At 37.9% G+C, this 26,843-nt stretch overlaps 1 protein-coding gene across 1 annotated transcript in view; it reads left to right on the top strand.

The window, feature by feature from the left end:
- LOC105512351 (solute carrier family 22 member 9) overlaps positions 1 to 26,117 on the top strand; it is a 32,009-nt gene extending 5,892 nt beyond the window's left edge. Inside the window, exons 5-8 of the mRNA XM_011942783.1 lie at positions 22,355 to 22,595; positions 23,984 to 24,092; positions 24,548 to 24,751; positions 25,655 to 26,117. Coding sequence (XP_011798173.1) covers positions 22,355 to 22,595; positions 23,984 to 24,092; positions 24,548 to 24,751; positions 25,655 to 25,715 — 615 coding nt within the window. The 3' untranslated portion in view covers positions 25,716 to 26,117. The remainder of the gene's footprint in view (positions 1 to 22,354; positions 22,596 to 23,983; positions 24,093 to 24,547; positions 24,752 to 25,654) is intronic.
- The last annotated feature ends 726 nt before the right edge of the window (positions 26,118 to 26,843 follow it).

Genomic DNA, 26,843 nt, shown 5'->3' with positions numbered 1-26,843 from the left:
AATGGAATTGCTGGGTCAAATGGTATTTCCGGTTCTAGATCTTTGAGAAATCACCACACCATCTTCCACAGTAGTCAGACTGATTTACCTTCCCATCAACAATGTAAAAGCATTCCTATTTCTCCTCAACCTTGCCAGCATGTTATTTCTTGACTTTTAATATTTGCCATTCGGATTGGTGTGAGATGGTATGTTATTGTGGTTTGGATTTGCATTTCTCTAATGATCAGTGATGCTGAGCTTTTTTTCATGTGTTTGTTAGCCACATGAATGTATTCTTTTGAGAAGTGTCTGTTCATGTCCTTTGCCCACTTTTTAATGGTTTTCTTGTTTGTTTGTTTGTTTCCTTGTAAATTTAAGTTACTTGTAGACTGGAAATTACATCTTTGTCAGATGGATAGGTTGCAACAATTTTTTTCCCACTCAGTAGCTTGCCTGTTCACTCTGATGATAGTTTCTTTTGCTGTGCAGAAGCTCTTCAGCTTAATTAGATCCCATTACCAATTTTTGCTTTTGTTGCAATTGCTTTTGGTGATTTCATCATGAAATCTTTGCCCATCCCTATGTCCTGAATAGTGTTGCCTAGATTTAGTATTGTCCCAGCTATATGAGCTCTTTTGTCATTCCATATAAATTTTAAAATAGATTTTTCTAATTCTTTGAAGAATGTCAATGGTAGTTTAATGGGAATAGTATTGAATCTATAAATTGCTTTGGGCAGTATGGCCATTTTCACGATACTGATTCTTCCTATCCATGAGCATGACGTGTTTTTCCATCTGCTTGTGTCCTTTCTGATTTCCTTGAGCAGTGGTTTGTAGTTAGCCTTGAAGAGGTCCTTATTTTCCTTGTTAGTTGTGTTCCTAGGTATTGTGTTCTCTTTGTAGCAATTGTGAATGGGAGTTTATTCATGATTTGGCTATCTGCTTGTCTGTTGTTTGTGTATAGAAATGCTTGTGATGTCTACATATTGATTTTGTATCCTGAGACTTTGCTGTAGTTGCTTATCAGCTTAAGAAGCTTCTGGGATGAGTCAGTGGGGTTTTCTAGATATAGGATCATGTCATCTGCAAATGAAGACAATTTGACTTCCTCTCTTCCAATTCGAATATGCTTTATTTCATTCTCTTGCCTGATTGCTCTGGCCAGAACTTCCAATGCTATGTTGACTAGGAACAGTGAGAGAGGGCATCTTTGTCTTGTGCCAGTTTTCAAGGGGAATGCTTCCAGCTTTTGACCATTCAGAATGATACTGTCTGTGAGTCTGTCATAAATGGCTCTTATTATTTTAAGGTATTTCCTTCAATACCTAGTTTATTGAGAGTTTTTAACATGAAGGGATGTTGAATTTTATTGAAGGCCTTTTCTGTGTCTGTTGAGATAATCATGTGGTTTTTGTCTTTAGTTCTGTTTATGTGATAAATTACATTTACTGATTTGCTTATGTTGAACCAGCTTTGCATCTGGGGATGAAGCCGACTTCATTGTAGTTGATAAGCTTTTTTGTGTGCTGCTGGATTCAGTTTGCCAGTATTTTATTGAGTATTTTTGCACCGATGTTCATCAGGGATATTGGCCTGAAGTTTTCTTTTATTGTTTTATTCCTGCCAGATTTTTATCCCTACCAGTTTAGGATGATGCTGGCTTCATACAACAAATTATACAATAAATTAGGGAGGAGTCTTTCCTTTTCAATTGTTTGGGATAGTTTCAGAAGAAATGGTACCAGCTCCCCTTTGTACCTCTGGTAGAATTCAGCTATAAAGCCACCTGGACCTGGGCTTTTTTATTTTTTATTTTTTTAGTAGGCTATTAATTACTGCCTCAATTTAGAACTTGTTATTGGTCTATTCAGGGATTGGACTTCTTCCTGGTTCAGTCTTGGGAGGGTGTATATGTCCAGGAGTTTATCTATTTCTTCTAGATTTTCTAGTTTGTTTGCATAGAGGTGTTTATAGTATCCTCTGATGGTAGTTTGTATTCCTGTGGGGCCAGTGGTGATATCCCCTTTATCATTTTTTATTCTGCCTATTTGAGTCTTCTCTCTTTTCTTCTTTATTAGTCTAGCTAGCAGTCTATATATTTTATTAATTTTTTAAAAAATCTAGCCCCTAGATTCATCAATTTTTTGAAGGGTTTTTTGTTGTTGTTGTTTTTGTTGTGTGTTTTTTTGTTTTGTTTTGTTTTTTGTTCTTTGTATCTCTATCTCCTTCAGTTGCACTCTGACCTTGGCTATTTCTTGTCTTCTGCTAGCTTTGGGGTTTCTTTGCTCTTGGTTCTCCAGTTCTCTTAGTTGTGATGTTAGGGTGTTGATTTGAGATCTTTCTAGCTTTTTGATGTGGGCACTTAGTGCTATAAATTTCCCTCTTAACACTGCTTTAGCTGCAACCCAGATATTCTGGTATGTTGTCTCTTTGTTCTCCTTGGTTTCAAAGAATTTGCAGAAGGATTTTTTTTTTAACTTAAAGTAATTCCATTTGTTCACTTTTGCTTTGGTTGTCTGTGCTTCTGGTGTATTATTAAAGAAATCCTCGCCCAGTCCAACATCCTGGAGAATTTTCCCAATTTTTTCTTGTAGCAATTTCATAGTTTGAGGTCTTTAAGTATTTAATCCATTTTGATTTTATTTTTGTATATGATAAGAGATAAGGATCTAGTTTCATTTTTCTGCATATGGATATTCCATTTCCCCAGCACCATATATTGAAGAGACTGTCCTTTCCCCAGTGTACATTCTTGACACTTTTCTAAAAGAGAAGTAGACTATAACTGTTTGGATTTACCTCTGGGTTCTCTATTCTGTGACACTGACCTATGCATATACTGATCTATGTTTTTACGTCTGTCCCGTGCTGTTTTGGCTACTATAGCTCTGTAGTATAATTTGAAGTCATGTAATGTGATTCCTCCAGTTTTGCTCTTTTTATTCCAGATAGTTTTGGGTATTCTTGGTCTTTTTTGGTTCCACTTAAATGTTAGGATTGTTTTTTCTATTTCTGTGGAAAATGTCATTGGTATTTTAATAGGGATTGTATTGAATCTGTAGATTGCTTTGGGTAGTATGGACATTTCAACAATATTGATTTGTCCACTCCATGAACATGGAATATCTTTCCTTTTTTTAAACATCTTCAATTTCTTACATTAATGTTTTATAGTTTTCATCAGAGGGTGTTTTCACTTTTTTATTAACTTAATTTCTAGGTATTTTATTTTATTTGTAACTATTGTAAGCATATTTACCTTCTTGATCTTTTTTAGATGGTTCCTTATTGGCATATAGAAATGTTATTGATTTTATTTGTTGATTTTGTATCCTGCAGCTTCACTGAATTTGTATCCTGCAGCTTTACTGAATTTATTTCTCATTTCTAATAGCTTTGTGGTGGAGGTTTTTAGATTTTTCCAAGTATAAGATTATATCATCTGCAAACAAGAATAATTTGACTTCACCTTTTCCAATTTGAATGTCCTTGATTTCTTTCTCTTCTCTGATTGCTCCAGCTAGGACTTCAAGGGCTGTGTTGAGTAACAGTGATGACAGTGGGCATCTTGTTGTGTTCCAGATCTTAGATGAAAGCTTTCAATTTTTTCTCCATTCTATATGATACCAGCTATGGGTCTGTTGTTTATGGCTTTTATCATGTTGAGGTATATTTCTTCTATGCCCAGTTTTTTGAGAGTTTTTTTTTTTATCGGAAATGGATGTTGAATTTTATCAAATGCTTTTTCAGCATCAATGGAAATGATCACGTGGTTTTGTTCTTTATTTGATCAACGTGATATATCATGGTAATCAATATGCATATGTTGAACTATCCTTGCATCGTGGGATAAATTCCCTTTAGTAATAATGAATCATTGTTTTAATGCGTAGTTGAATTCAGTTTTCCAGTATTCTGTTGAAGATTTTTGCATCAATGTTCAACAGGGATATTAGCCTGTAGGTTTCTTTTTTTAATGTGTCTTTGTCTGATTTGGGCATCAGGGCAATTTTAGTCTCATAGAATGAGTTTGGAAGTATTCCCTCCTCCTGTATTTTTGTTTTTTTTGGAATAATATGATAAAAATGGCATTAGTTCTTCCTTAAATGTTTGATAAAATTCAGCAGTGAAGCCATCAGGTCCAGAGTTTTCTTTGCTGAAAGACCTTTTATTAAAGCTTTGATCCCATTATTTTTTATTACTCTGTTCAGGTTTTAAATTTCTTCATGGTTCAACCTTGGAAGGCTATTCGTGTCTAGTAATTAATCTATTTCTTCTAAGTTTTCAAACTTATTGGCATATAGTTGTTAATGATAGCCTCTTCTGACATTTTGAATTTCTGTGGTATCAGTTACAATGTCTCCTTTTTAATCTCTGACTTATTTGGATCTTCTCTGTTTGTTTAGTTAGGCTAAATATTTGTCAATTTTGTTTATCTTTTCAAAAACTAACTTTTAATTTTATTGATCATTTGTATTGTTATTTATTTTATTTTAATTTAATTTATTTGTGCTCTAATTTTTGTTTGTTTGTTTGTTTGTTTGTTTTTTAGACGGAGTCTCGCTCTGTCACCCAGGCTGGAGTGCAGTGGCGCAATCTCGGCTCACTGCAAACTCCGCCTCCCGGGTTTACACCATTCTCCTGCCTCAGCCTCCCGAGTAGCTGGGACTACAGGCGCCCGCCATCTCGCCCAGCTAGTTTTTTGTATTTTTAGTAGAGACGGGGTTTCACCGTGTAGGCCAGGATGGTCTCGATCTCCTGACCTTGTGATCCACCCGTCTCGGCCTCCCAAAGTGCTGGGATTACAAGCTTGAGCCACCGCGCCCGGCCTGTTTTTTTTACTTTAAGTGCTGGGATACGTGTGCAGAACGTGTAAGTTTGTTTCATAGGTATACATGTGCCACAGTGGTTTACTGCACCTATCAACCCATTATCTAGGTTTTAAGCCCCACATGCATTAGGTATTTGTCCTAATGCTATCCCTCCCCTTTCCCCCAACCCCCGACAGGCCCCAATGTGTGATGTTCCCCTCCCTGTGTCCCTGTGTTCTCATTGTTCAACTCCCCCTTATGAGTGAGAACATGCGGTGTTTGGTTTTCTGTTCCTGTGTTAGTTTGCTAAGAATGATGGCTTCCAGCTTCAGCCATGTCCCTGCAAAGGACATGAACTCATCCTTTTTTATGGTTGCATGGTATTCCATGGTGTATATGTGCCACATTTTCTTTATCCAGTCTATCACTGATGGGCATTTGGGTTGGTTCAAAGTCTCTACTATTGCAAATAGTGCTGCAATAAACATACATGTTCATGTGTCTTTATAGGAGAATGATTTATAATCCTTTGGGTACATACCCAGTAATGGGATTGCTGAGTCAAATGGTATTTCTGGTTCTAGATTCTTGAGGAATCGCCACACTGTCTTCCACAATGGTTGAACTAATTTACACTCCCACTAACAGCATAAAAGTTTTCCTATTTCTCCCCATCCTCATCAGTATCTGTTGTTTCCAGACTTTTTAATGATCACCATTCTAACTGGCATGAAACGGTATCTCATTGTGGTTTTGATTTACATTTGTCTAATGACCAGTGATGATGAGCTTTTATTCATGTTTGCTGGCCACATAAATGTTGCCTTTTGAGAAGTGTCTGTTCATATCCTTTGCCCACTTTTTGATGGGGTTGTTTGTTTTTTTCTGGTAAATTTGTTTAAGTTCCTTGTACATTCTGGATATTAGGCCTTTGTCAGATGGGTAGCTTGCAAAAATTTTCTCCCATTCTCTAGATTGCCTGTTCACTCTGATGACAGTTTCTTTTCATGTGCAGAAGCTCTTGAGTTTGATTAGATCCCATTTGTCAATTTTGGCTTTTGTTGCAATTGCTTTTGGTGTTTTAGTCATGAAGTCTTTGCCCGTGCCTATGTCCTGAATGGTATTGCCTAGGTTTTCTTCTAGGGTTTTTATGGTTTTGGACTTACATTTAAGTATCTAATCCATCTTGAGTTAATTTTTGTATTAGGTGTAAAGAAGGGGTTCAGTTTCTGTTTTCTGCATGTGGCTAGCCAGTTTTTCCAGCACCATTTATTAAATTGGGAATCCTTTCCCCATTGCTTGTTTTTGTCAGGTTTGTCAAAGATCAGATGGTTGTAGATGTGTGGTGTTATTTCTGAGGTCTCTGTTCTTTTCCATTGGTCTATATATCGGCTTTGGTTCCAATGCCATGCTGTTTTGGTTATTGTAACCTTGTATTATAGTTTGAAGTTAGGTAGCGTGATGCCTCCAGCTTTGTTCTTTTTGCTTAAGATTGTCTTGGCTATATGGGCTCTTTTTTGGTTCCATATGAAATTTAAAGTAGTTTTTTCTAATTCTGTGAAGAGAGTCACTGGTAGCTTGATGGGAATAGCATTGAATCTATGAATTACTTGGGCAGTATGGCTATTTTCACAATACTGATTCTTCCTATCCATGTGTGCTGTAATGTTTATTATTTATTTTCTTCTATTGATTTGGGGTTTGGTTTGCTCTTGCTTTTCCAGTTCTTTAAGATGCATCATGAGGTTGTTTCTTTCAACTTATTCTACTTTTTTGATGTAGACACTTATAGCTATAAATATACCGCTTAGTACTTCTTTTGCTGTATCCTGTAGGTTTTGATATGCTGTGTTTCCATTATCATTTCTTTCAAGAAACTTTTAAATTTCCTTCTTAATTTATTTATTGACCCACTTGCACTCAGGAGCATATTGTTTAATTTCCACATGTTGATATGATTTTCAAAATTCCTCTTGTTATTGATTTCTAGTTGTATTCCATGTGGCCAGATAAGACCCTTGATATAATTTCAATTTTTATGACTTTTTTCAGACTTGTTTTGTGGCTTAAGATATGGTCTATTTTTAAGAAGTACCCATGTGTATTCTTCAGCCATTGGATGAAATGTTTCATAAGTATCTATTAGGTCCATTTGTTCTACAATGCAGATTAAGTCCAATGTCTTGTTGTTTATTTTCTGTCAGGATGATCTGTCCATTGCAGAAAGTGGGAAGTTGAAGTCTCCAGTTATTAATATAATTGTATTGGGGTCTATCTCTCTAACTCTATTAATATTTGCTTTATATACCTGGGTTTGTATATATTTACAATTGTTATGTTCTCTTGCTGAATGAGCCCTTAATCATTATATAATTACCTTCTTTGTCTCTTTTTAGGCTTTTGCCTTAAAATCTGTTTTCTCTGATAAGTGTATCTACTCCTGCTCTTTCTTGCTTTCCATTGGCATAGAATATTGTTTCCATCTTTATTTTCAGTCTGTGTATCTTTATAAATCTTTATAAATACAGTGGATTTCTTGTAAGCAACAGATCATTGAATCCTGTTTTTAATCCATTCAGGAATTCTCTGTCTTTTGATTGGGCAGTTTAGTTCATTTACCTTAAATGTTATTATTGATTTTTAAAAAAGACTTTTGTCATTTTGTTATTTGTTTTTTGGTTGTTTTGTGGTATTATCTTCCTTCTCTCCTTCCTTCCTGTATTCCTTTTGGTGAAGATGACTTTCTCTGGTGATATGTTATAATCTCTTACTTTTCATTCTTTGTGTACTTGTTGTATGTTTTTCAATTTGAGGTTACCATGAGGCTTGCAAATAATATCTTTAACCCATAATTTTAAACCAATGACATTGTAACAGTAATTGCATAAACAAATAAGCAAAGAGAAAACTAATAAGACGTCTGTCTACACTGTAACTTTGTCCCCTGGCTTTTTAACCTTTTCTTGTTTTTATTTATATCTTACTGTATTTTCTATGTCTAAAATTTATTCATTATTTTTTATTGTTTCATCTTTTAATCTTCCTACTCAAAATACAAGTGGTTTAGGCACCACAATTACAGTGCAATTACAGTGTTATACTATTCTGTGTTTTTCTGTGTACTTACTTTTGCCGAATTTTGTACATTCAGATGATGTATTCCTGCTCATCAATGTCATTTTCTTTCAGATTGAAGAAATCTCTTTGACATTTCTTGTAGGACAGGTCTGGTGGTGATGAAATCCCTCAGTATTTGTTTTTCTAGGAAAGTCTTTATTTCTCCTTCATATTTGAGGCTATTTTTTCGCTGGATATACTACTCTAGGATAAAAGGGTTTTTTCCCCCTTCAACTCCTAAAATATATCATGCTTTTTTCTCCTGGTCTTTAAAATTTCCACTGCAAAGTCTGTTACCAAATGTATAGGAGCTCCACTGCATGTTATTTGTTCCTTTTCTCTTGCTGCTTTTAGAATTTTTTCTTTATCATTGGCTTTTGGGAGTCTGACTATTAAAAATCCTTGAGGAAGTCTCTTTTTGTGCAACACTTACTGATATATTGCAGTTTAATAAAAACATAGCTTATACAGTTAATTGAAAAAGTATTTTAATACAAACACCGCTTTCACACAAAACCAAATGTTGATATTCTCATTTTTTTAAATTCTTGGTTTTTCTAAAACAGTAAGATGATACCCCAATAAAGATTGCTTCACATTTTCCAGTTTCTTGATCTGTGCATGTCACAAATAAAGATCCAGATTTGTTCTTTTTGCATAGTCTTACTTTGGCCATGCAGGCTCTCTTTTGGTTCCATGTGAATTATAGAATTGTGTTTTCTAATTCTGTGAAGAATGATGGTGTTATTTTCATGGGAATTGCATTGGATTTGTAGATTGCTTTTGGCAGTATAGTCATTTTCACAATATTGATTCTACCCATCCATGAACATGGGATGTGTTTCCATTTGTTTGTGTCATCTATGATTTCTTTCAGCAGTGTTTTGTAGCTTTTCTTGTAGGGGTCTTTTGCCTCCTTGGTTAGGTTTATTCCTAAGTATTTTAATTTTTTTGCAGTTATTATAAAAGGGGTTGGGTTCTTGATTTGATTCTTCACCTGGTCTCTGTTGGTGTAGAGAAGAGCAACTGATTAGTGTACATTAATTTTGTATCTGGAAACTTTGCTGCATTCTTTTATCAGTTCTAGGAACTTTCTGGAGAAGTCTCTAGTGTTTTCAAGGTAAACAATCATATCATCAACAAACAGTGACAGTTTGACTTTCAGTAATATGCTGAAGAGGAGTGGTGAGAGTGGGCATCTTTGTCTTATTCCAGTTCTCAGAGGGAATGCTTTCAACTTTTCCCCCTTCAGTATTATGTTGGCTGTGGGTTTGTCATAGATGGCTTTTATTACATTGATGTATGTCCTTTGTATGCCAATTTTGCTGAGAGTTTTAATTATAAAAACATGCTGAATTTTGTCAAATGCTTTTCCTGCTGTTAGTCTAATGGGCTTCCCTTTGTGGGTAACTTGATCTTTCTCTCTGGTTGCCCTTAACATTTTTTCCTTGGTGAATATGAAGATTATGTGTCTTGGAGTTATTCTTCTTGAGGGATATCTTTGTGGTGCTCTCGGTATTTCCTGAATTTGAATGTTGGCCTGTCTTTCTAGGCTGGGGAAGTTCTCGTGGATAATATTCTGAAGAGTGTTTTTCAACTTGGTTCCATTCTCCCCATCACTTTCAGCTACACCAAGCAAACGTGGGTTTGGTCTTTTCACATAGTCCCATACTTATTGGAGGCTGTGTTCATTCCTTTTCATTCTTTTTTCTCTAATCTTGTCTTCTTGCTTTATTTCATTAAGTTGATCTTCAATCTCTGATACCCTTTCTTCTGTTTGATCAGTTTGGCTATTGATACTTGTATATGCTTCACAAAGTTCTCGTGCTGTGTTTTTCAGTTCTGTCAGGTCATTTATATTCTTCTCTAAACGGGTTATTCTAGTTAGCAATTCCTCTAACCTTTTTTCAAGGTTCTTAGCTTGAGAAGTGAGGTATCATTCCAGTCATCATGCTATTTGTCACATGTATGACTTGGTTTTTTGTTTTTTCTTTTTCTTTTTTTTAATTCTATTTTTGTTTTATAGGTCCTGTGAGATTTAGGCTTTAAAGAGGTTCTATTTTGATGTGTTTCCAGGATTTGTTTCAAGATTTAGAGGTCCTTTTAGCAGTTCTTGTAGGGGTGGCTTGGTAATGGTGAATTCTCTCAGTATTTGTTTATCTGAAAAAGACTATCTTTCCTTCATATGGGATGCTTAGTTTCACTGGATACAAAATTCTTGGCTGATAATTGTTTTGTTTGAGGAGGCTGAAGATGGGACCCCAATCCCTTCTAGACTGTAGGGTTTCTTCTGAGAAATCTTCTGTTAATCTGATAGGTTTTCCCGTATAGGTTACCTGGTGCTTTTGTCTCACAGCTCTTAAGCTTCTTTCCTTCGTCTTAACTTTGGATAACCTGATGACAATGTGCCTAGGTGATTATCTATTTGAGATGAATTTCCCATTAGTTCTTTGTGCTTCTTATATTTGCGTGTCGAGTTCTCTCTAGCAAGGCCAGGGAAGTTTTCCTCAATCATTCCCCCAAATATGTTTTCCAAACTTTTAGATTTCTCTTCTTACTCAGGAACACCAAATATTCTTAGGTTTGGTCATTTTGCATAATCCCAGACTTTTTGGAGGCTTTGTTCATCTTTTCTCGTTCTTTAGTTACTTATTTATTTATTTATCTTCGTTAGGTTGGGTTAATGTGAAGATCTTGTCTTTGAGCTCTGAATTTCTTTCTTCTACTTGTTCAACTCTATTGCTGAGGCTTTCCAGAGCATTTTGCATTTCTCTAAGTGTGTCCAGTATTTTCTGAAGTTTCTATTGCTTTTTCTTTAGGCTATCTATTTCCTTGACTATTTCTCCCTTCACTTCTTGTATCATTTTTTTTTTATTTCCCTGCCTTGGGCTTTGCCTTTCTCTGGTGCCTCCCTGATTAGCTTAATAACTAACCTCTTGAATTCTTTTTCAGGTAAATCAAGAATTTCTTCTTGGTTTGGATCCATTGCTGGTGAGCTAGTGGAATGTTGGGGGGTTGTTTAAGAGCCTTGTTTTGTCATTTTACCAGAGTTGGTTTTCTGATTCCTTCTCATTTGGGTAGGTCTAGGGCTAAAGGCTGTTGTTCAGGTTATTTTGTCCCACGGTGTTCCCTTGATGGAGTGCTCTCTCCCTTTTTCTAGGGATGTGGCTTCCTGAGAGCTGAGCTGCAGTGATTGTTATCTCACTTCTGGGTCTAGCCATCTAACAAGTCTACCAGGCTCTGGAATGGTACTGGGGATTGTCTGCACAGAGTCCTGTGATTTGAACTGTCTATTGGTCTCTTAGCCATGGATACCAGCACCTGTTCCAGTGGAGTTGGCAAGGGGTTGAAATTGACTCTATGCGGGTTTTTAGCTTTGGTGGTTTAATGTTCTATTTTTGTGCTGGTTGGCCTCCTGGCTGGGGGTGGAACTTTCCAGAGAGCATCAACTGTGGAGAGAAACCAGCAGTGAGTGGAGCCCTAGAACTCCCAAGAGTATATGCCTTTTGTCTTCGGAAGTTGGGTAGGGAAAGGCTATCAGGTGGAGGCAGGACTAGGCATGTCTGAGCTCAGACTCTCCTTGGGCGGGTCTTGCTGCAGCTGCTGTTGGGGATAGGGGTGAAGTTCCCAGGTCAAAGGAGTTGTGTATTTAGGAGTATTATGGCTGCCTCTGCTGAGTAATGCAGGTTGTCAGGGAAGTGGGGGAAAGCCGACAGTCACAGGCCTCGCCAAGCTCCCACGCAATCCAAAGGGCACACTCCCATTGTGCCCCACTAACAGCACCGAGTCTGTTTTCCAGGCAATGAGTGAGCAGGGCTTTAGAACTTTCCCCAGGCTGCCCACCTCCCAGCTGCAAAAGAAAAGGGCTTTAGTTCTTCCCCTGCCTGTGGAGTCTGCAGGCCAAATTCGCACTCTCTCCCAAGTTCTGACCAGGAGGCTTCACATTCAGTTCAAATTATCACAAAGTTCAGCTGGAGATGTCCTTCTTCCTGTGACATTTCTCTGCCTCTGTCCACAGCCCCCGACAAAGGATCCCTGTAGTGCCAGGCAGGAATGGCCGGCTTGGGGGCCCAGCAAGCTCCCAGGGCCTTTCCTGCTGCTTCCTCTACCCCTGTGTTTCTCTCGGCTCTCAATTAACTCAGCTCCAGGTAAGGTCAGAAACCTGTAAACTAGACCTTCAGTTTCCCCAGTGGGGGTGTGTGTTCAGGGGTGGAGGATCTCCCTTTTCTACTTCTGCAGTTTGGGCACTCATAGTATTTGGGGTATCTCCTGGTTCCTGCAGGAGCAGTCTACTTCCTTCAAAGGGTCTGTGGGTCTTCTCAGGATTCCCGTTTTGTTCCTGCAGTTGTTCTGGAGCTAAAATTCATGATACAAGCCTCCAAACACTGATCTCCAATGCATTTTCAACTCCAAAATTTCTGCTTCATTATTTTTAATTATTTCAATTTCTTTGTTACATTTATCTGATAAAATTCTTATTGTTTTCTCTGTGTTATCTTTAATTTCATAGATTTTCCTCAAAAGAGCGATTTTGAATTCTCTGTGTGAAAGGTCACATATCTCTGTCTCTGCAGGATTGGTCCCTAGTGCCTTATTTAGTTTACTTGGTGAGATAATGTTTTCTGGATGGTGTTGATGCTTGTGGATGTTCATCAGTGTCTGGGCACTGAAAACTTAGGTATTCATTGTAGTCTTCACAGTCTGAGTTTGTTTATACACATATTTCTTGGGAAAGTTTTCCATGTATGCAAAGGAACTTTGGTGATTTGATCTGTTTTTCATCACTGCAGACATATATTCATTAGGAGAGACCCCAAGGCCAGTAATGCTGCAGTTCTTGCAGACTCACAGATATACCGACATCATGGTCATGGATAACATCCAGAAGAATTATCTGGATTACCAGGCAGATACTTTTGTTCTCTTCCCTTACTTTCTCTGAAATAAATGGGAGTTTTGTCTCTATAGTGAGCTGCCTGGAGCTGGGGGAGGAGTGACACAAGCACCCCTGTGGCCACCACCACTGGAACTGCACTGCATCAGACCTGAAGCCAGTATAGCACTGGGTATCCCCCAAGGCCCATAGTAATCACTGCCTGGCTACTGCTTAGGTTTGCCCAAGGCCCTAGGGCTCTACAGTCAGCAGGTGTCAAAGCTGGCTAGGTTCATGTTATTCCCTTCATGGTCACAAGTTCCCCACAACCACAGGTGGGTCTATAGATGCCATGCAGCAACCAGGGTCTAGAGTCAGAAACCTTTGAAATCTATCTGGTGTTTTATTCTACTGTGGCTGACCTGGCACCCAAGGCACAAAAGAAAGTCTTTTCCACTCTTCCCACCCTTTTCTGTAAGCAGAGGAGTCATCTCATGGCCACCACCACTCCAGGTTTATGGTAAGTACTACGTCCTTATTGCCGATGTGCACTCAAGGTCTAAGTGTTCTTCAGTCAGCTTGTGATAAATGCTGCTTCCAGGACTGAGAATTACCTTTCAGGGAAATGGGCTCCCCTCGGCCCAGAGCAGGTCCAAAACTGCCATCCAAGAGCCCAGGCTTGGATTTGTGGACCCCAAGACCCCACTTGGTGTTCTATCCTACTGTGACTGAGTTGGTACCTAAGCTGCAAGACGAAGCCCCCTTTAATCTTGCCTCTTCTTTTCTCAAGTAGAAGGAGTGTCTCCCTTTAATTACCATAGCTGGAAATGTGCCAGGTCACACCTGAAGCCAGCACAATGCAGAGTCTCTCACCCAAGGCCAATTGAGTGAACTACCTGACCACCACTGATGATTATTGAGGACCCAGGGTTTTTTAGTCAGCAGGTGATGAATCCTGTTAGGCCTGGGTCCTTCCCTTCAAGGCAGTAGGTTCCCTTCCGCCCCTGGAGATGTCTGGAGATGTCATCTGGGAGCTATGTCCTGGAATGCAGGCCCCAGGACCCTGTTCTACTGTGGCTGAAGTAGTATCCATGTTGCAAGACAAAGTCTTCTTTATTCTTCCCTCTCCTCTCCTCAAGTCAAAGGGAGAATTCTCTCCTGGAGCTGCAAGCTGCTGGGCTCTCACTAGATCACAGGTCCTCCGAGTTCACTGACCCCAGGCCCAGCACAGCACCAGGGTTTGCCTAGGAATAGCAGTCCTTGTAGCCAAGACTGTCTTTTAAGTTTATTTAAGACCCCATAGACCTTTAGTCCATGACGGTGAGGCTTGCCAGAACCTAGATTCTGACCACTGGGATGGGCAACTCCCCTCTGGCTAGGGCTGGTCTAAATGCTCCCTCCATGGTTGCTGGCTGAGTTCTGTCTGGTGCTGCTTTCCTCTGTGACAAGGCAGCACTGAGTTCCAATGCAAAGTCCCACAGTAACTGTGCTCTCTATCCCCTAAGCACACAAAGATTCTCTGCACCAGGCAGCCACTGCTGGGAGATGGGCAGGGTTGGCATTGGCAATTCAAGACAGTCGTTCCTACCCTCTTCAGTGCCTCTTTCAGTGATATGAAATTAAAACCAAGTACTGTGATCTCCCACCTTATTTTTGGCTCTTATGGAGCTGCTTTTTGTGTGTAGATAATTGTTAAATTTTCTGTTCCTGTGGGAAAGATGACCTTAGAGGCTTCTACTCAGCCATCTTGCTTCTCCTCCTCATTCTGTGTTACTATTTCTTCAAATAAACTTTCTACTTCAGCGTATGCATCCGTATTAAGGCAAATAATTTAGACTTTAAAATACTTTATCATAAGGTATTTTTGCAGGCCTCATATGAACCACAAAGCAAAAAATCTCTAATAGACACATCAAAATGAAAAGCAAGAAATTAAAACATACTACCACACAAAGTCACTTACACACAAAAAAGAAAGGAAGAAGGTATAGAGAGGACTTACAAAGTAACCACAAAACAAATAACAAAATGGCAGTTATAAATTCTTACTTATTAATCGCATTGAATGTACTGGACTAAATTCTCCAATTAAAAGACATGGAGTAGCTAAATGGGTTAAAAAACAAGGCCCAACTCTAAGTTCCTACAAGTAATGTATTTCGCCTGTAAAATCACACCTGCACTAGAAATGAATGGCTGGAAAAAGATAGTCCATGCAAACAGAGGTCAAAAAAGAGCAGGAGCTGCTATGGTGATATCAAATAAAATAGATTTCACATCAATACTGTAAAAACAAACAAAGGAGAGCATTATATAATGATAAAGGGGTCAATTCAGTAAGAATATATAAAAATTGCAAATGTATGTGTTGTCAACATGGGAACACCTAGATATATAAAGTAAATATTACTAGAACTAAAGAAAGGGATAGACCCCAGTACAAAAATAGTTGGGAATTTCAACAACTAACATTCTGCACTGATAAGTTCCTCTAGATGGAAAATAAAAAATGAAGCATTGGACTTTATTTTCATCATAGATGAAATGGACTTAATAAACACAGAACATTTTACTCAACAAATACAGGATGTACATTCCTCTCATCAGCACGTGCAACATTCTTTAGATAGACCATGTTAGAACAAAAAACTTCCCAGGAAATTTTAAAATTTCAGTCATATCAAGTTACCTTTTCTGATCACATTGGAATAAAACAATAACAAAAGGAACTTTGAAAAATATACAAATACCTGAAAATTAAACAATATGCTCCTAAATGACAAATGGGTCAATCAAGAAATTGAGAAGAAAATTAAAAATTTCTCGAACCAAATGAAAATGGAAACACAATATACCAAACCTTTGAGATATGACAAAAGAAGCAGTAACAGGTATGTTTATAGAAATAAACACCTACCTCAAAACAGCAGAAAAACTTCAAATAGCCTAGGATGCATCTTAAAGAAGTAGACCTACAAAAACAAATGAAACCCAAAATTAGTAGCAGGAAAGAAATAATAAAGATCAGTGCAAGAAATAAATGAAATTGACACAAAAAATACAAAAGTCGAAAGTTGTTTTGTGAAAAATAAACAACATCAACAAACCTTTATGCAAACTAAGAAAAAAATAGAAAAAACAAAAATAAATCAAATTGATGATAAAAAAGAGACATTACAACTGACATAACAGAAATTCAATGGATCATTAGAGACTATTATGAGCAATTTTATGCCAATAAATGGAAAACCCTAGAAGAGGTGGATAAATTTTTTTTTGACACACAGAACATTGATTGAACCAAGCGGACACATTAAGAAATACAAACCATGAACAGAGCAATAACCAGCAGCAAGATACCAGCAGTAATAAAAAGTCCCCCATCAAAGAACAATCTAGAACCTGATAGCTTCAGAACAACTGAATTCTACCAAACATTTAAAGAACTCATGCCCATTGTACTCAAACTATTTGAGAAAATAAAGGAGGGGGGAATACTTCCAAACTCATTTCACAAAGCCAGCATTACCCTGATGCCAAAACCGGAAACAAACACACACAAAAAAGAAAACATCACTGATGAACATAGGTGTAAAAATCCTCCACAAAATAGTAGCAAACAAAATTTTAAAACATATTAAAGAGATCATTCATCACGATCAAGTGTGATTCATCCCAGGGATGCAAGAATGGTTCTGCAGAGGCAAGTCCATAAACGTAAAACATAACATTAGTAGAATCAATGTTATATAATCATTTCAACAGATGCCAAAAGCAACTGATAAAATTCAAATTCTCTTTATGATAAAAGCTCTCAACAAACTGAGCATAAAAGGAAAATACCTCAAAACAATAAGATAATATGTAATAAACCCACAGCTAGCATCATAGAGAATGGGGGAAAAAAAATGAAAGCTCTAGGCCGGGCACAGTGGCTCACGCCTGTAATCCCAGCACTTTGGGAGGCCGAGGCGGGCGGATCACAAGATCAGGAGATCGAGACCACCCTGGCTAACACGGTGAAACCCCGTCCCTACTAAAAATACAAAAAATTAGCCGGGCGTGGTGGCAGGCGCCTGTAGTCGCAGCTACTCAGGCAGCTGAGGCAGGCGAATGGCGTGAACCCAGGAGGCGGAGCTTGCAGTGAGCCGAGATTACGCCACTGCACTCCAGTCTGGGTGACAGAGCGAGACTCCGTCCCCCCCCTAAAAAAAACAAAAAACAAAAATGAAAGCTGTACTTCTAAGATCATGTAAAAGACAAGTATGCCCACTTTCACCACTTTTACTCAATATAGTAGTGGAAGTCCTACCCAGACCAACTAGGCAAGAGAAAAAAATAAAGGGAATCTATATTGGAAAGGAAGAAATCAAAATGTCCTCATTTGCATATGATATGATTTTATATTTACACAAACCTAAAGACTCTCTCAAAAATCTATCTGAATAAACAAAAAATTCAGTAAAGTTGCAGGATACAAAATCAACATAAAACATAATTAACATAACTATATTTCAATAAAGAACAATCTGAAAAACAAATTAAGAAAGCAATCTCATTTGCAATTCGTTACAAAAAGTGAAATACCCAGTAATAAACTACACCAAAGAAATGAAAGATTTCTACAATGAAAACAAGAAAACATTGATGAAACAAATTGAAGCTGATACAAAAAATAGAGAGACATCCCGTGTGCATGGATTAGAAGAATCAATATTGTTAAAATGTCCCTATTACCCAAAGCAATCTACAGATTCAATGCAATCTCTATCAAAATACCAACGACATTCTTCAGAGAATTTTTTTAGTCCTAAAATTTACATAAAATCAAAAAAGACCCATAAAGCCAAAGAAATCCTAAGCAAAAAGAACAAAGCTGGGGTGGCTGAGCTAATTTGCATTCCCAACAGCAGTTTATTAGTGTTCCCTTTTCTCCACAACCTCAACAGCATGTTAATTTTTTGACTTTTTAAAAACAGCCATTCTGACTGGTGTGAGACGCTGTCTCATTGTTTTGATTTGTATTTCTCAAATGATTAGTGATATTATAAGTTTTTTTATATGCTTGTTGGCCATGTGTATGTCTTCTCTGGAGAACTGTCAGTTCATGTCCTTTGTCCATTTTTAATGGGTTTGTTTGTTCGTTCATTTTTTTTTTTATTGTTGCTTTATTTGAGTCCCTTATAGATTCCAAACATTAGACCTTTGTCAAATGCATAACCTGCAAATATTTCTTCCCATTCTGTAGGTTGTCTGTTTACTCTGGTGTTAGCTTCCTTTGCTGTTCAGACGCTCCTTGGTTTAATTAGTTCCCGCTTTTCAATTTTTGGTTTTGTTGCAATTGTTTTTGGAGTCTTTATCACAAAATCTTTGCCAGGACTGATGTCCAGCGTGGTATTTCCTCTTTTCTTCTGTGTTTTTAACACTTTTACATATTACATTTAAGTCTTTAATCCATCTTGAGTTGAATTTTGTATATGGTCAAAGGAAGGGATCTAGTTTCAAAATTTTGCATATGGCTAGCCAGTTATCCAAGCACCATTTATTGAATAGGGAGTCTTTCCCCATTGCTTACTTTTTTCAGCTTTGCTGAAGATCAGGCAGTTGTAGGTATGTGGCTTTATTTCTGGGTTATCTAATTAATGTGTTGCATTGGTCTATGTATCTGCGGTTGTGCCAGTATCATGCTGTTTTCAATACTGTAGCCTTGTTGAGTAGTTTGAAATCAGGTAGTGTGATGCCTCTCACTCTGTTCCTTTTGCTTAGGATTGATTTGGCTATTTGGGCTCCACTGCAACATTTACCCATGTAACAAACCTACATGTGTACCCCGAACCTAAAATGAAAGTAGAAAAAAATAATAATAAAGTTTTTTAACTAAATGTAAAATTATGTTTTAAAAGATCACATAATTAGTAAATAGTACATTCAGAACTTGAACACTAATCTGACATTAAATCTTGCACTTAGCCATTATACCATATTACTTTCCTTTTACACTATACTGTCTTCACTCAATATGTAATTATTTTGGAAGTTAAGTACACTAAAATTCCCATAAACACTAACATTTTTAGAACATTTGTATGTTTGCTCACATTTTACCATTTTTTGAAGTTCACACATGTACATGCTAATCAACTTATGTTTCAGCTTCCCTGAAGGAAGATTTAAGAAGAAAAACACTTTCCAAAATATGTCAATACAAGAGATTGTTATAAAAAGTCAATGACTTATAATTGACAATTAGATAAATGGACAGATCCTAAGAATTTCAGACTATTAAATGAAATTAATATAGTCAGAAGACTAAAAACCAAATAAATATATAAAAGCAAAAAAGAATTCCATATTAATACATTTTCTAATTAAATTATCAAAGAAAATAGAGAATTTTGAAAGCAGCAAGATAAAGTAACTTGTTGCATACTAAGAGAACGTCCTCCATAAGACAATTGGGGGATGCCAGATTTCTGCAGAAACCTTGTAGGCCAACAGAGAGTGGGATGATATGTTCAGAGAGATGAAAAAATAAAATGCTAACAAAAATCAATGTATCTTGCACACCATCCCTCAATAATGAAAAGAAATACTTTCCCACACAAACAAAAGTTGAGTGAGTCTGTCAGCACCCTACCTCCATTATTATTATTTCCAAAGGGAAACCTTGAACTTTAAAAAATGGCACTAAAGAGCAGCATGAGAGCCTATGAACGTATAAAGCTCACTGATAAATGACTAATATGAAAAGTCCAGTACTAATATTATACTCAACAATAAAAAACTGAAAATTCTTCCTTTAAGATCAAGAACAAGATAAGGATTCTACTCTCACCACTTCTATTCAGTATAGTACTTGAAATCCTAACAAGAGCAATTAGGGAAGAAAAAGAGATAAAAAGATAAGAAAAGGATATAAAATATGAAGTGTTTTATGGAGGATTAAACACATAAAAAATGAAATAGTATCTTATACCTATTAGGATTATCATTATCAAAAATAAATACATAAACAAGAAATAAGAAGTGTTCAAAGGATATGGGGAAATTGGAACCCTTGTATACTATTGGTGGCCATATAAAATGCTACGCCCACCATGAAGACACTGTGGAGGTTAGAACTACCATACGATTTGGTATTCTCACTTAGGGGATCTCAATTCTTCAAAAAAAGAATTGAAATCAATTCTTTTTGGAAGAATTGATTTGCACTCCCATATGTTCATTGTAGCATTATTCACAATTGCCAAGATATGGAAGCAACTTAACTATTGATTTACATATGAATGAATAAGCAAACTATGTTATATACATATAATGGAATATTAGCCTCAAAAAAGAAAGAAAAAGGTCATACCCAACAGGTATGAACCTTGGGCTAGCACAGAAGAACAAACACTGTCTGATTTCACTTATATGAGATATCTAAAAAAGTCAACGCATAGAAGCAGAAAGTAGAATGGTGGTTTGCTGGGACGGGGCACAGGGGAATAGGGAGTTGTCATTTAAGGGCATAAAGTATCAGTTATGCAAGATGCAAATGTCTCGGAAATCTGCTGTTCAACATTATGCTTACAGTGAATACTGAACTGTACCTAAAAATGTGTTAAGTAGGTAAATCTCATGTTATGTATTTTTATCACAATATTTTAAAAATAAGTGTTTTGAGAGCCCCCAGCTAAATTCAGATTTCAGTACCAGAGTGGTTAAAAACCCTGCCCTAAAAAGGAAAGGAATGGGAGCTGGATGTAGGGGTTTTACAGTGTTCACACAACACTTTTCCTTCAGTGGATGGCCTGATGCCTAGTTGTTAGACCCGTGACCGGGGAACCTTCACACAGGAAGCTTGTTTATACTGGCAGATGCCCTTGGGGCTCTTATCTGACCCACGTCCAGTTTATGTCTGCCTGACCATTGCTGTGGCTCTGGTTGTCTGACATTGTGTTCTCACTGCAGACCTAGGGAAAACCCAGCCTGAAACAGCCCCTAATTTTTCAGACAGAAAGCATAAATTCAGTACACCGCCACAAGAGAAAACAAATTCAGAGACGTCTACTTACAGATCCTGGGAAAGGAGAGAATAATGAATTGGGAGGGCAGTGTTCTGTCTCCGGGTCAGATGAGGTGGAAATGAAGAAACTGGCAGAGAGACCAAAATCTCAGAAATCACCACTAAAGAACTTATCCATGTAACCAAACACCACCTGTTCCCCAAAAGCTATTGAAATAATAACAATAATAATAATAATAAAAGGAATACATGGCAACTAGCAGTTTATATAAGGAAATCAGGTGTGGGTCACTTAAAGTTTGCAGGCAAATGCCTGAATAGTTCATTCAAAGGAAGCAACAGGAAAGCAGGGAACCCAGTCAGCTAGGCAGGAGAGATGCCTCTAAGTTATCTCTGGCTTGAGCCATTTGGAAGTGGTGTAAGAACTAGAAACTGTGTCAAGGGTGACTAAGCCCTGTTGTGGTGTGAGAAAGTTAAACTTGTAATCAAAATGAATGATGAGACAACATAAAATCGTAAGAATTTCCTCCAATAAGATACATACGTATACTGCATACATAATAAAAATTATTGACTCCTTTCTGTGCTAATAAACAAAACCATCACGAGGTTATATGCCATTAAACATAAGTAATATAAAAATAGGTTTCCTTGTTCCATTCTGGATTTACTACACAGGACCACCTACCCAGTGAATGCTGTGGATATACAATCCGTCACTCAATAAGTCGTACATTTTAGTGACGTTTCTGATTGTAATGGAGGTAAATGGACATTTCAGCCCCTGAGGTACTCACTGGGAGTTTGACTAATATCTGTACATTTTTATTTTTAATTTTATGGCCCTCAGGATAGTGAATTGTCTTGCAGTGGTTTTTGTTGTCATGTGAGCAAATTGGCTTTAGAATACTAATAAAAGCAATTAGTTATAATAAATCAATCAATCAATCCCAGGCCCTATAGTTTAATCAATCATCCATAAAACACTTGCTGTCTTCCAAAAAATTAATGACAATTATGACCATCATCATCTTACCATCATTTTATGGTAATTTAAAAATCAACATATTGTGGTATCTTCAGTTCTCTTTGACCCTTATTTTAGCTTTGAGAGACAGAGCTTGGTGGTTGAAATATGAGTTTGAGACTTGGTGTGCTTTTGCAGAGGAAGGTGGCGGCATTTTCAAATGGAACTGTCTTCCCACACCTTTAGTCATCATCTTCGTAGGTAGTATAATACTTCTGTCTCATTTTTATCAAATAGAAGCTACCAAAGGTACCTTTGAAAACTCTTCAGAAATTATCCTGCTTCATAAGACACAGTCTGTATCCCTTTCTGAACATATTTAAGCATCTAACTTCCAGTCTTTTGTCTAGTATTAATAACTTCTTCACAGAGTTCCATAATGTTATCATTGTCACTTAATAGATTTTTTAAAATCACATTGCAAGAAAATATTCCACGAAATAGACCCAGCCTTTATACTTTAACAATCCCTAGCTGCCTGGGCCAATATTATTCTCATTTGTAGGATGTAGGCTGCACAGATTATAATAGGTGCCTTTCCTTTTTAATCACCACAGATTTGCAAACTTCATGGCCTATTTTGGCCTTAATCTCAACGTCCAGCATCTGGGGAACAATGTTTTCCTGTTGCAGACTCTCTTTGGTGCAGTCATCCTCTTGGCCAATTGTGTTGCACCTTGGGCACTGAAATACATGAACCGTCGAGCAAGCCAGATGCTTCTCATGTTCCTACTGGCAATCTGCCTTCTGGCCATCGTACTTGTGCCACACGGTGAGAAAAGATCACAGGTGGAAGAAAAAAAATGCCTTTCCCTCTTTTCTCAGGGATTGTACTGATCACACCTATCTGAAGTCAGAAGGAAAGGGAGAATGGGGTTCTCAGGATTTCCTGACAGCAATCTGGGGATTTGGGACAGAGTCTGCCACAAGTTGCTGGAAAACGAGTCAAAGATGAGTAAAGGTTGGCTCTATTATATGGTTGTCCTCATCATACTCAAGAAATACTAAGAAACTGAAGCCATTTATTTCTGACAGTTTCTCTACAACAGCAATCACTCTTTGGCCGATCAAACTTTAAATGAGTATAAGGTATAGGCCTTGTCATTGTTTCCCAACATGAGGACATAATACTGCTACTTCCTCTGTCTGGGCTCTTTCTTATTACTACAGCTTCAGTGACAAAGTACTCCCTAATTCCCATGTATCTACTTGTGGGCCTTGTATTAGGTCACCTTAACTACAATCCTGGTTTAGGGGAGTCATCTTGACTTAAAGGGAACAAAAGTGCCCCCATCTTTATGTAAAGAACTGTACAGTAGAAATGAAGAAACTGTCAGTTAATAGCCTCTTGTAGATTCTATTTTAAGAAATTAACTGATCGTATGTAGTAAGTAAGGGAACCCAGGTGGCCACCAGTCTTCACCTAACTCTTAGTGTGGTAATGTGTTTAACAGGATCCCAGATTGGTGTGCTCCACTCCCCCTCTTGAATGCCAGCAATGATCCAAGTGTGCTACAAAAGCAACAGAACCCTCCAGTGTCATGAGGCTATTACAGGATTTCTTCAGCTGGATAGAAACAAGACTCTGAAACTTCCCTTCAGTGCTTTCTAAAGTCTGATTTTTTTTGCTCTTTTTGAGGTCCTTATTCCTGATCCTTAAAACATTGATACTCTCTAGCTTCTCTCCTAACGTAGAACTCCTGATCTTTTATGACTGTCTTCTGCAACCCCAGCCCCATGTCAATACTGTGTATGTACCTAGGTTTTAAAGGCCAGGAGAACATGGATGGGTCTTACACTCCCAAGTATTGCACACATGACAGTTCTACCAGGTAGGCAGAGGAGTCCCTGGACAGAATAAATGAAAAAACATTCAGCTCAACTTACATGCCTCTCTCTTGCTATGGCGTATCTCTGGTATAGAGTGAGAAGTGAAGTAATAGCTCAGATCCTTTTTATTCACTGTTTAAGCCTCAAGGGGAAGATAAATCACGTTTCTCAGCTATCAGCCACTGCACATTCTTTGCCTCTATGCAGTTTCCCTGCAGTACATTTTAACCTTGCAAACACCTCCAGTACAGTCCTTTTCACTTCTAGCTTGGGGGATGCTGATTCCTTCAGCTCAAATTTCCTAAGACCTTGTGTTCTTCCTTTCTCCAGAAATGCAGATGCTGCGTGAGGTTTTGGCAACGCTGGGTTTAGGAGCGTCTTCTCTTGCCAATACCCTTGCTTTTGCCCATGAAAATGAAGTAATTCCCACCATAATCAGGTACAAAACCTTATGTACGCCCTGTCAGGTTCAAAATGGACCTTTCTCAGATAATTGACACTTTTTGTGGGAAGAAATCTAAGACTGGTTAGTTAAGAAAGTGAATTGTAACAGTCATAAACACAAATAATTATAGACCAACTTTATCTCAAGCTGACTTTTCGCCACTGTGTTAAGTCCTTTGATGTATTAGAGCATCCCACACAACCTTCTGAGCCACCTGAGAGGTCGGTGCTAAGGATAGCAGTATTTCCTAAATGATGAAAATGCATCTAATGCACTTGTGACCTGAAAATTTAATTGCTAGCAAATAAAAGTGAAAATTTCAAACACAGGAGTATTTCATCACCTCTGTGTGTCTAAATGTTTCCCCATAATTAGAGCAAAATGATAAATCACAAATTGCCTGTGTGGATTTTTAATAGATATTCTTGTATTGCTGTTTCCACTCAAAGGGCAAGAGCTATGGGAATCAATGCAACCTTTGCTAATATTGCAGGAGCCCTGGCTCCCCTCATGATCATCCTAAGTGTATATTCTCCACCCCTGCCCTGGATCATCTATGGAGTCTTCCCCTTCATCTCTGGTTTTGCTTTCCTCCTCCTTCCTGAAACCAGGAACAAGCCTCTGTTTGACACCATCCAGGATGAGAAAAATGAGTGAGTAAATAGCCCACTTGCCCCTCAGAGGATCTGTGTGCTAAAGGTCTGTGCTGAGGAAGGCAAAATACCATTTAGGGCCACTGTCCTCCCAAAAGGCATAGACTGAGGATTTTCCCATGTAATCAGTGCCTTAGGTCTAGGTACAGCCTCATGCCTTCCCACAGTGATCTCAGACATCCCCTGAGGCTCTCCAGATCACACAGACCAGCTCTGCCCAGCTTGTCAAAGGTTTGTAGTGAAGCAACCAAAATTAGGTCTCCTCTTCCCTCCCTGCCCTAGTGTGATATGCACACTCCTGAAGGTATTTTACAAACATGCAGAGATCCAAACGCCAGCTTTTCATCCCTGGGGAACCCGCAAGCCAATGGATGTCTATAGCTGTCTGAGACTGCCGGTGCTTACAGGCCTGACTACGAGGCCACTGAAGAGTCTGCGGATGCAGGGATAGCCAATCTTTTGGCTTCCCTGGGCTACAATGAAATAAGAATTGTCTTGGGCCACACATGAAATACACTAACACTAATAATATCTGATGAGTTAAAAAAAATCACAAAAATATCTCATAATGTTTTAAGAAAGTTTACGAATTTGTATTGGGCCACATTCAAAGCCATCCTGGGCCACAAGCAGCCTGTGGGCCATGGGCTGGACAAGCTTGTACCAGGTGTCCAAGGATGACAAGTAGAAGGTATCTAAGCTGCCTTCCCAGATCCTAATCTGGGAGCTTCATCTTTTACTTCACAAGGTTCACTCAGTCCCTTGGGGACAGAGATATGGTTTTTACCAAAGCTAATGGACAAAGAATCAACATGCCCTAAAGAATGCAGGACTTACATGCTTAGTCCATGTCTTTTCATTTTTGTGATTTTTTGTTTGTTGGTTTCTTTGTGTTTGTTCCAGGAGAAAAGACTCCAGAGAACCAAAGCAGGAGGGTCCCAGTATGAAAGTAACACAGTTTTAAGGAATTCCAGGAGCTGACTGCTGATCAATGAGCCAAATGAAGGGAACAATCAGGACTGTTCCTAGACACTAGCAAAATCTAGAAAATAAATAACAAGGCTGGGCGCGGTGGCTCACGCCTGTAATTCCAGCACTTTGGGGGGCCAAGGCGGGCAGATCACAAGGTCAGGAGATCGAGACCACCCTGGACAACATGGTGAAACCCCGTCTCTACTAAAATAAAATACAAAACTTAGCTGGGCATAGTGGCACATGCCTTTAATTCCAGCTACTTGGGAGACTGAGGCAGGAGAATCACTTGAACCCGGGAGGCGGAAATTGCAATGAGCCAAGATCGGGCCACTGCACTCCAGCCTAGTGACACAGCGAGATGCTGTCTCAAAAAGAAAGAAAAGAAAGAAAGAAAGAAAGAAAGAAAGAAAGAAAGAAAGAAAGAAAGAAAGAAAGAAAGAAAGAAAGAAAAATTAAAATAAATAACAAGATATAGTGAATAAGTAGATTCACTTCACAATTGTGGTACTAAATAAGTAAATATAAGCTATCTACAAATAATCATAGAAAAAGTTTGAAGAAAATTACATAACACTTTAAAATAAATCATAGTAGACTATATAGTTGCAGGTCCCTAGCAAGTTTCTGGATAGGAAGATTGAATAATATTAAACACAATGTTTCTTCTTCATTTATTTGATAGGGTAACTGGTGGGATAATTACAATGAAAAATCTGATACTTTTACAAAAACTTGAAAAATAAATTCAACTTTATCTAGGAATTAATAGTAGACATTTGGTTCAGAAAAAGGAAGATCAGGGAGTGAAAATGTGACTGTCGGGTAAGTGGGGTAGATACACGAGCTTTATCGCAAGCTGTAATATTCATAACATTGTTAGCAGATGCATTTACAAAACAAAGAAATTCAAAAGTAGACTTTAGTATGTATAACATTTAATGTGTAACAATTTCAGCATTGTGCATTCTTAGAGGAAACACCAAATTATGGAATAAATAGCATTAGCTCACGAATCGGAAATAAATGACTAACAATTCAACTTTATATCCTGCATTAGTCAGGGTTCTCTAAAGGAACAGAAATAATAGGATATATGTGTACATGAAAGTGAGTTTAT

This window comes from Colobus angolensis, unplaced genomic scaffold, assembly GCF_000951035.1.
Source record: "Colobus angolensis palliatus isolate OR3802 unplaced genomic scaffold, Cang.pa_1.0 Scaffold21, whole genome shotgun sequence".
Taxonomy (NCBI): domain Eukaryota; kingdom Metazoa; phylum Chordata; class Mammalia; order Primates; family Cercopithecidae; genus Colobus; species Colobus angolensis.
Note: the sequence above shows the minus strand (reverse complement) of the source record. Positions and strands in the feature narration are given on the sequence as shown.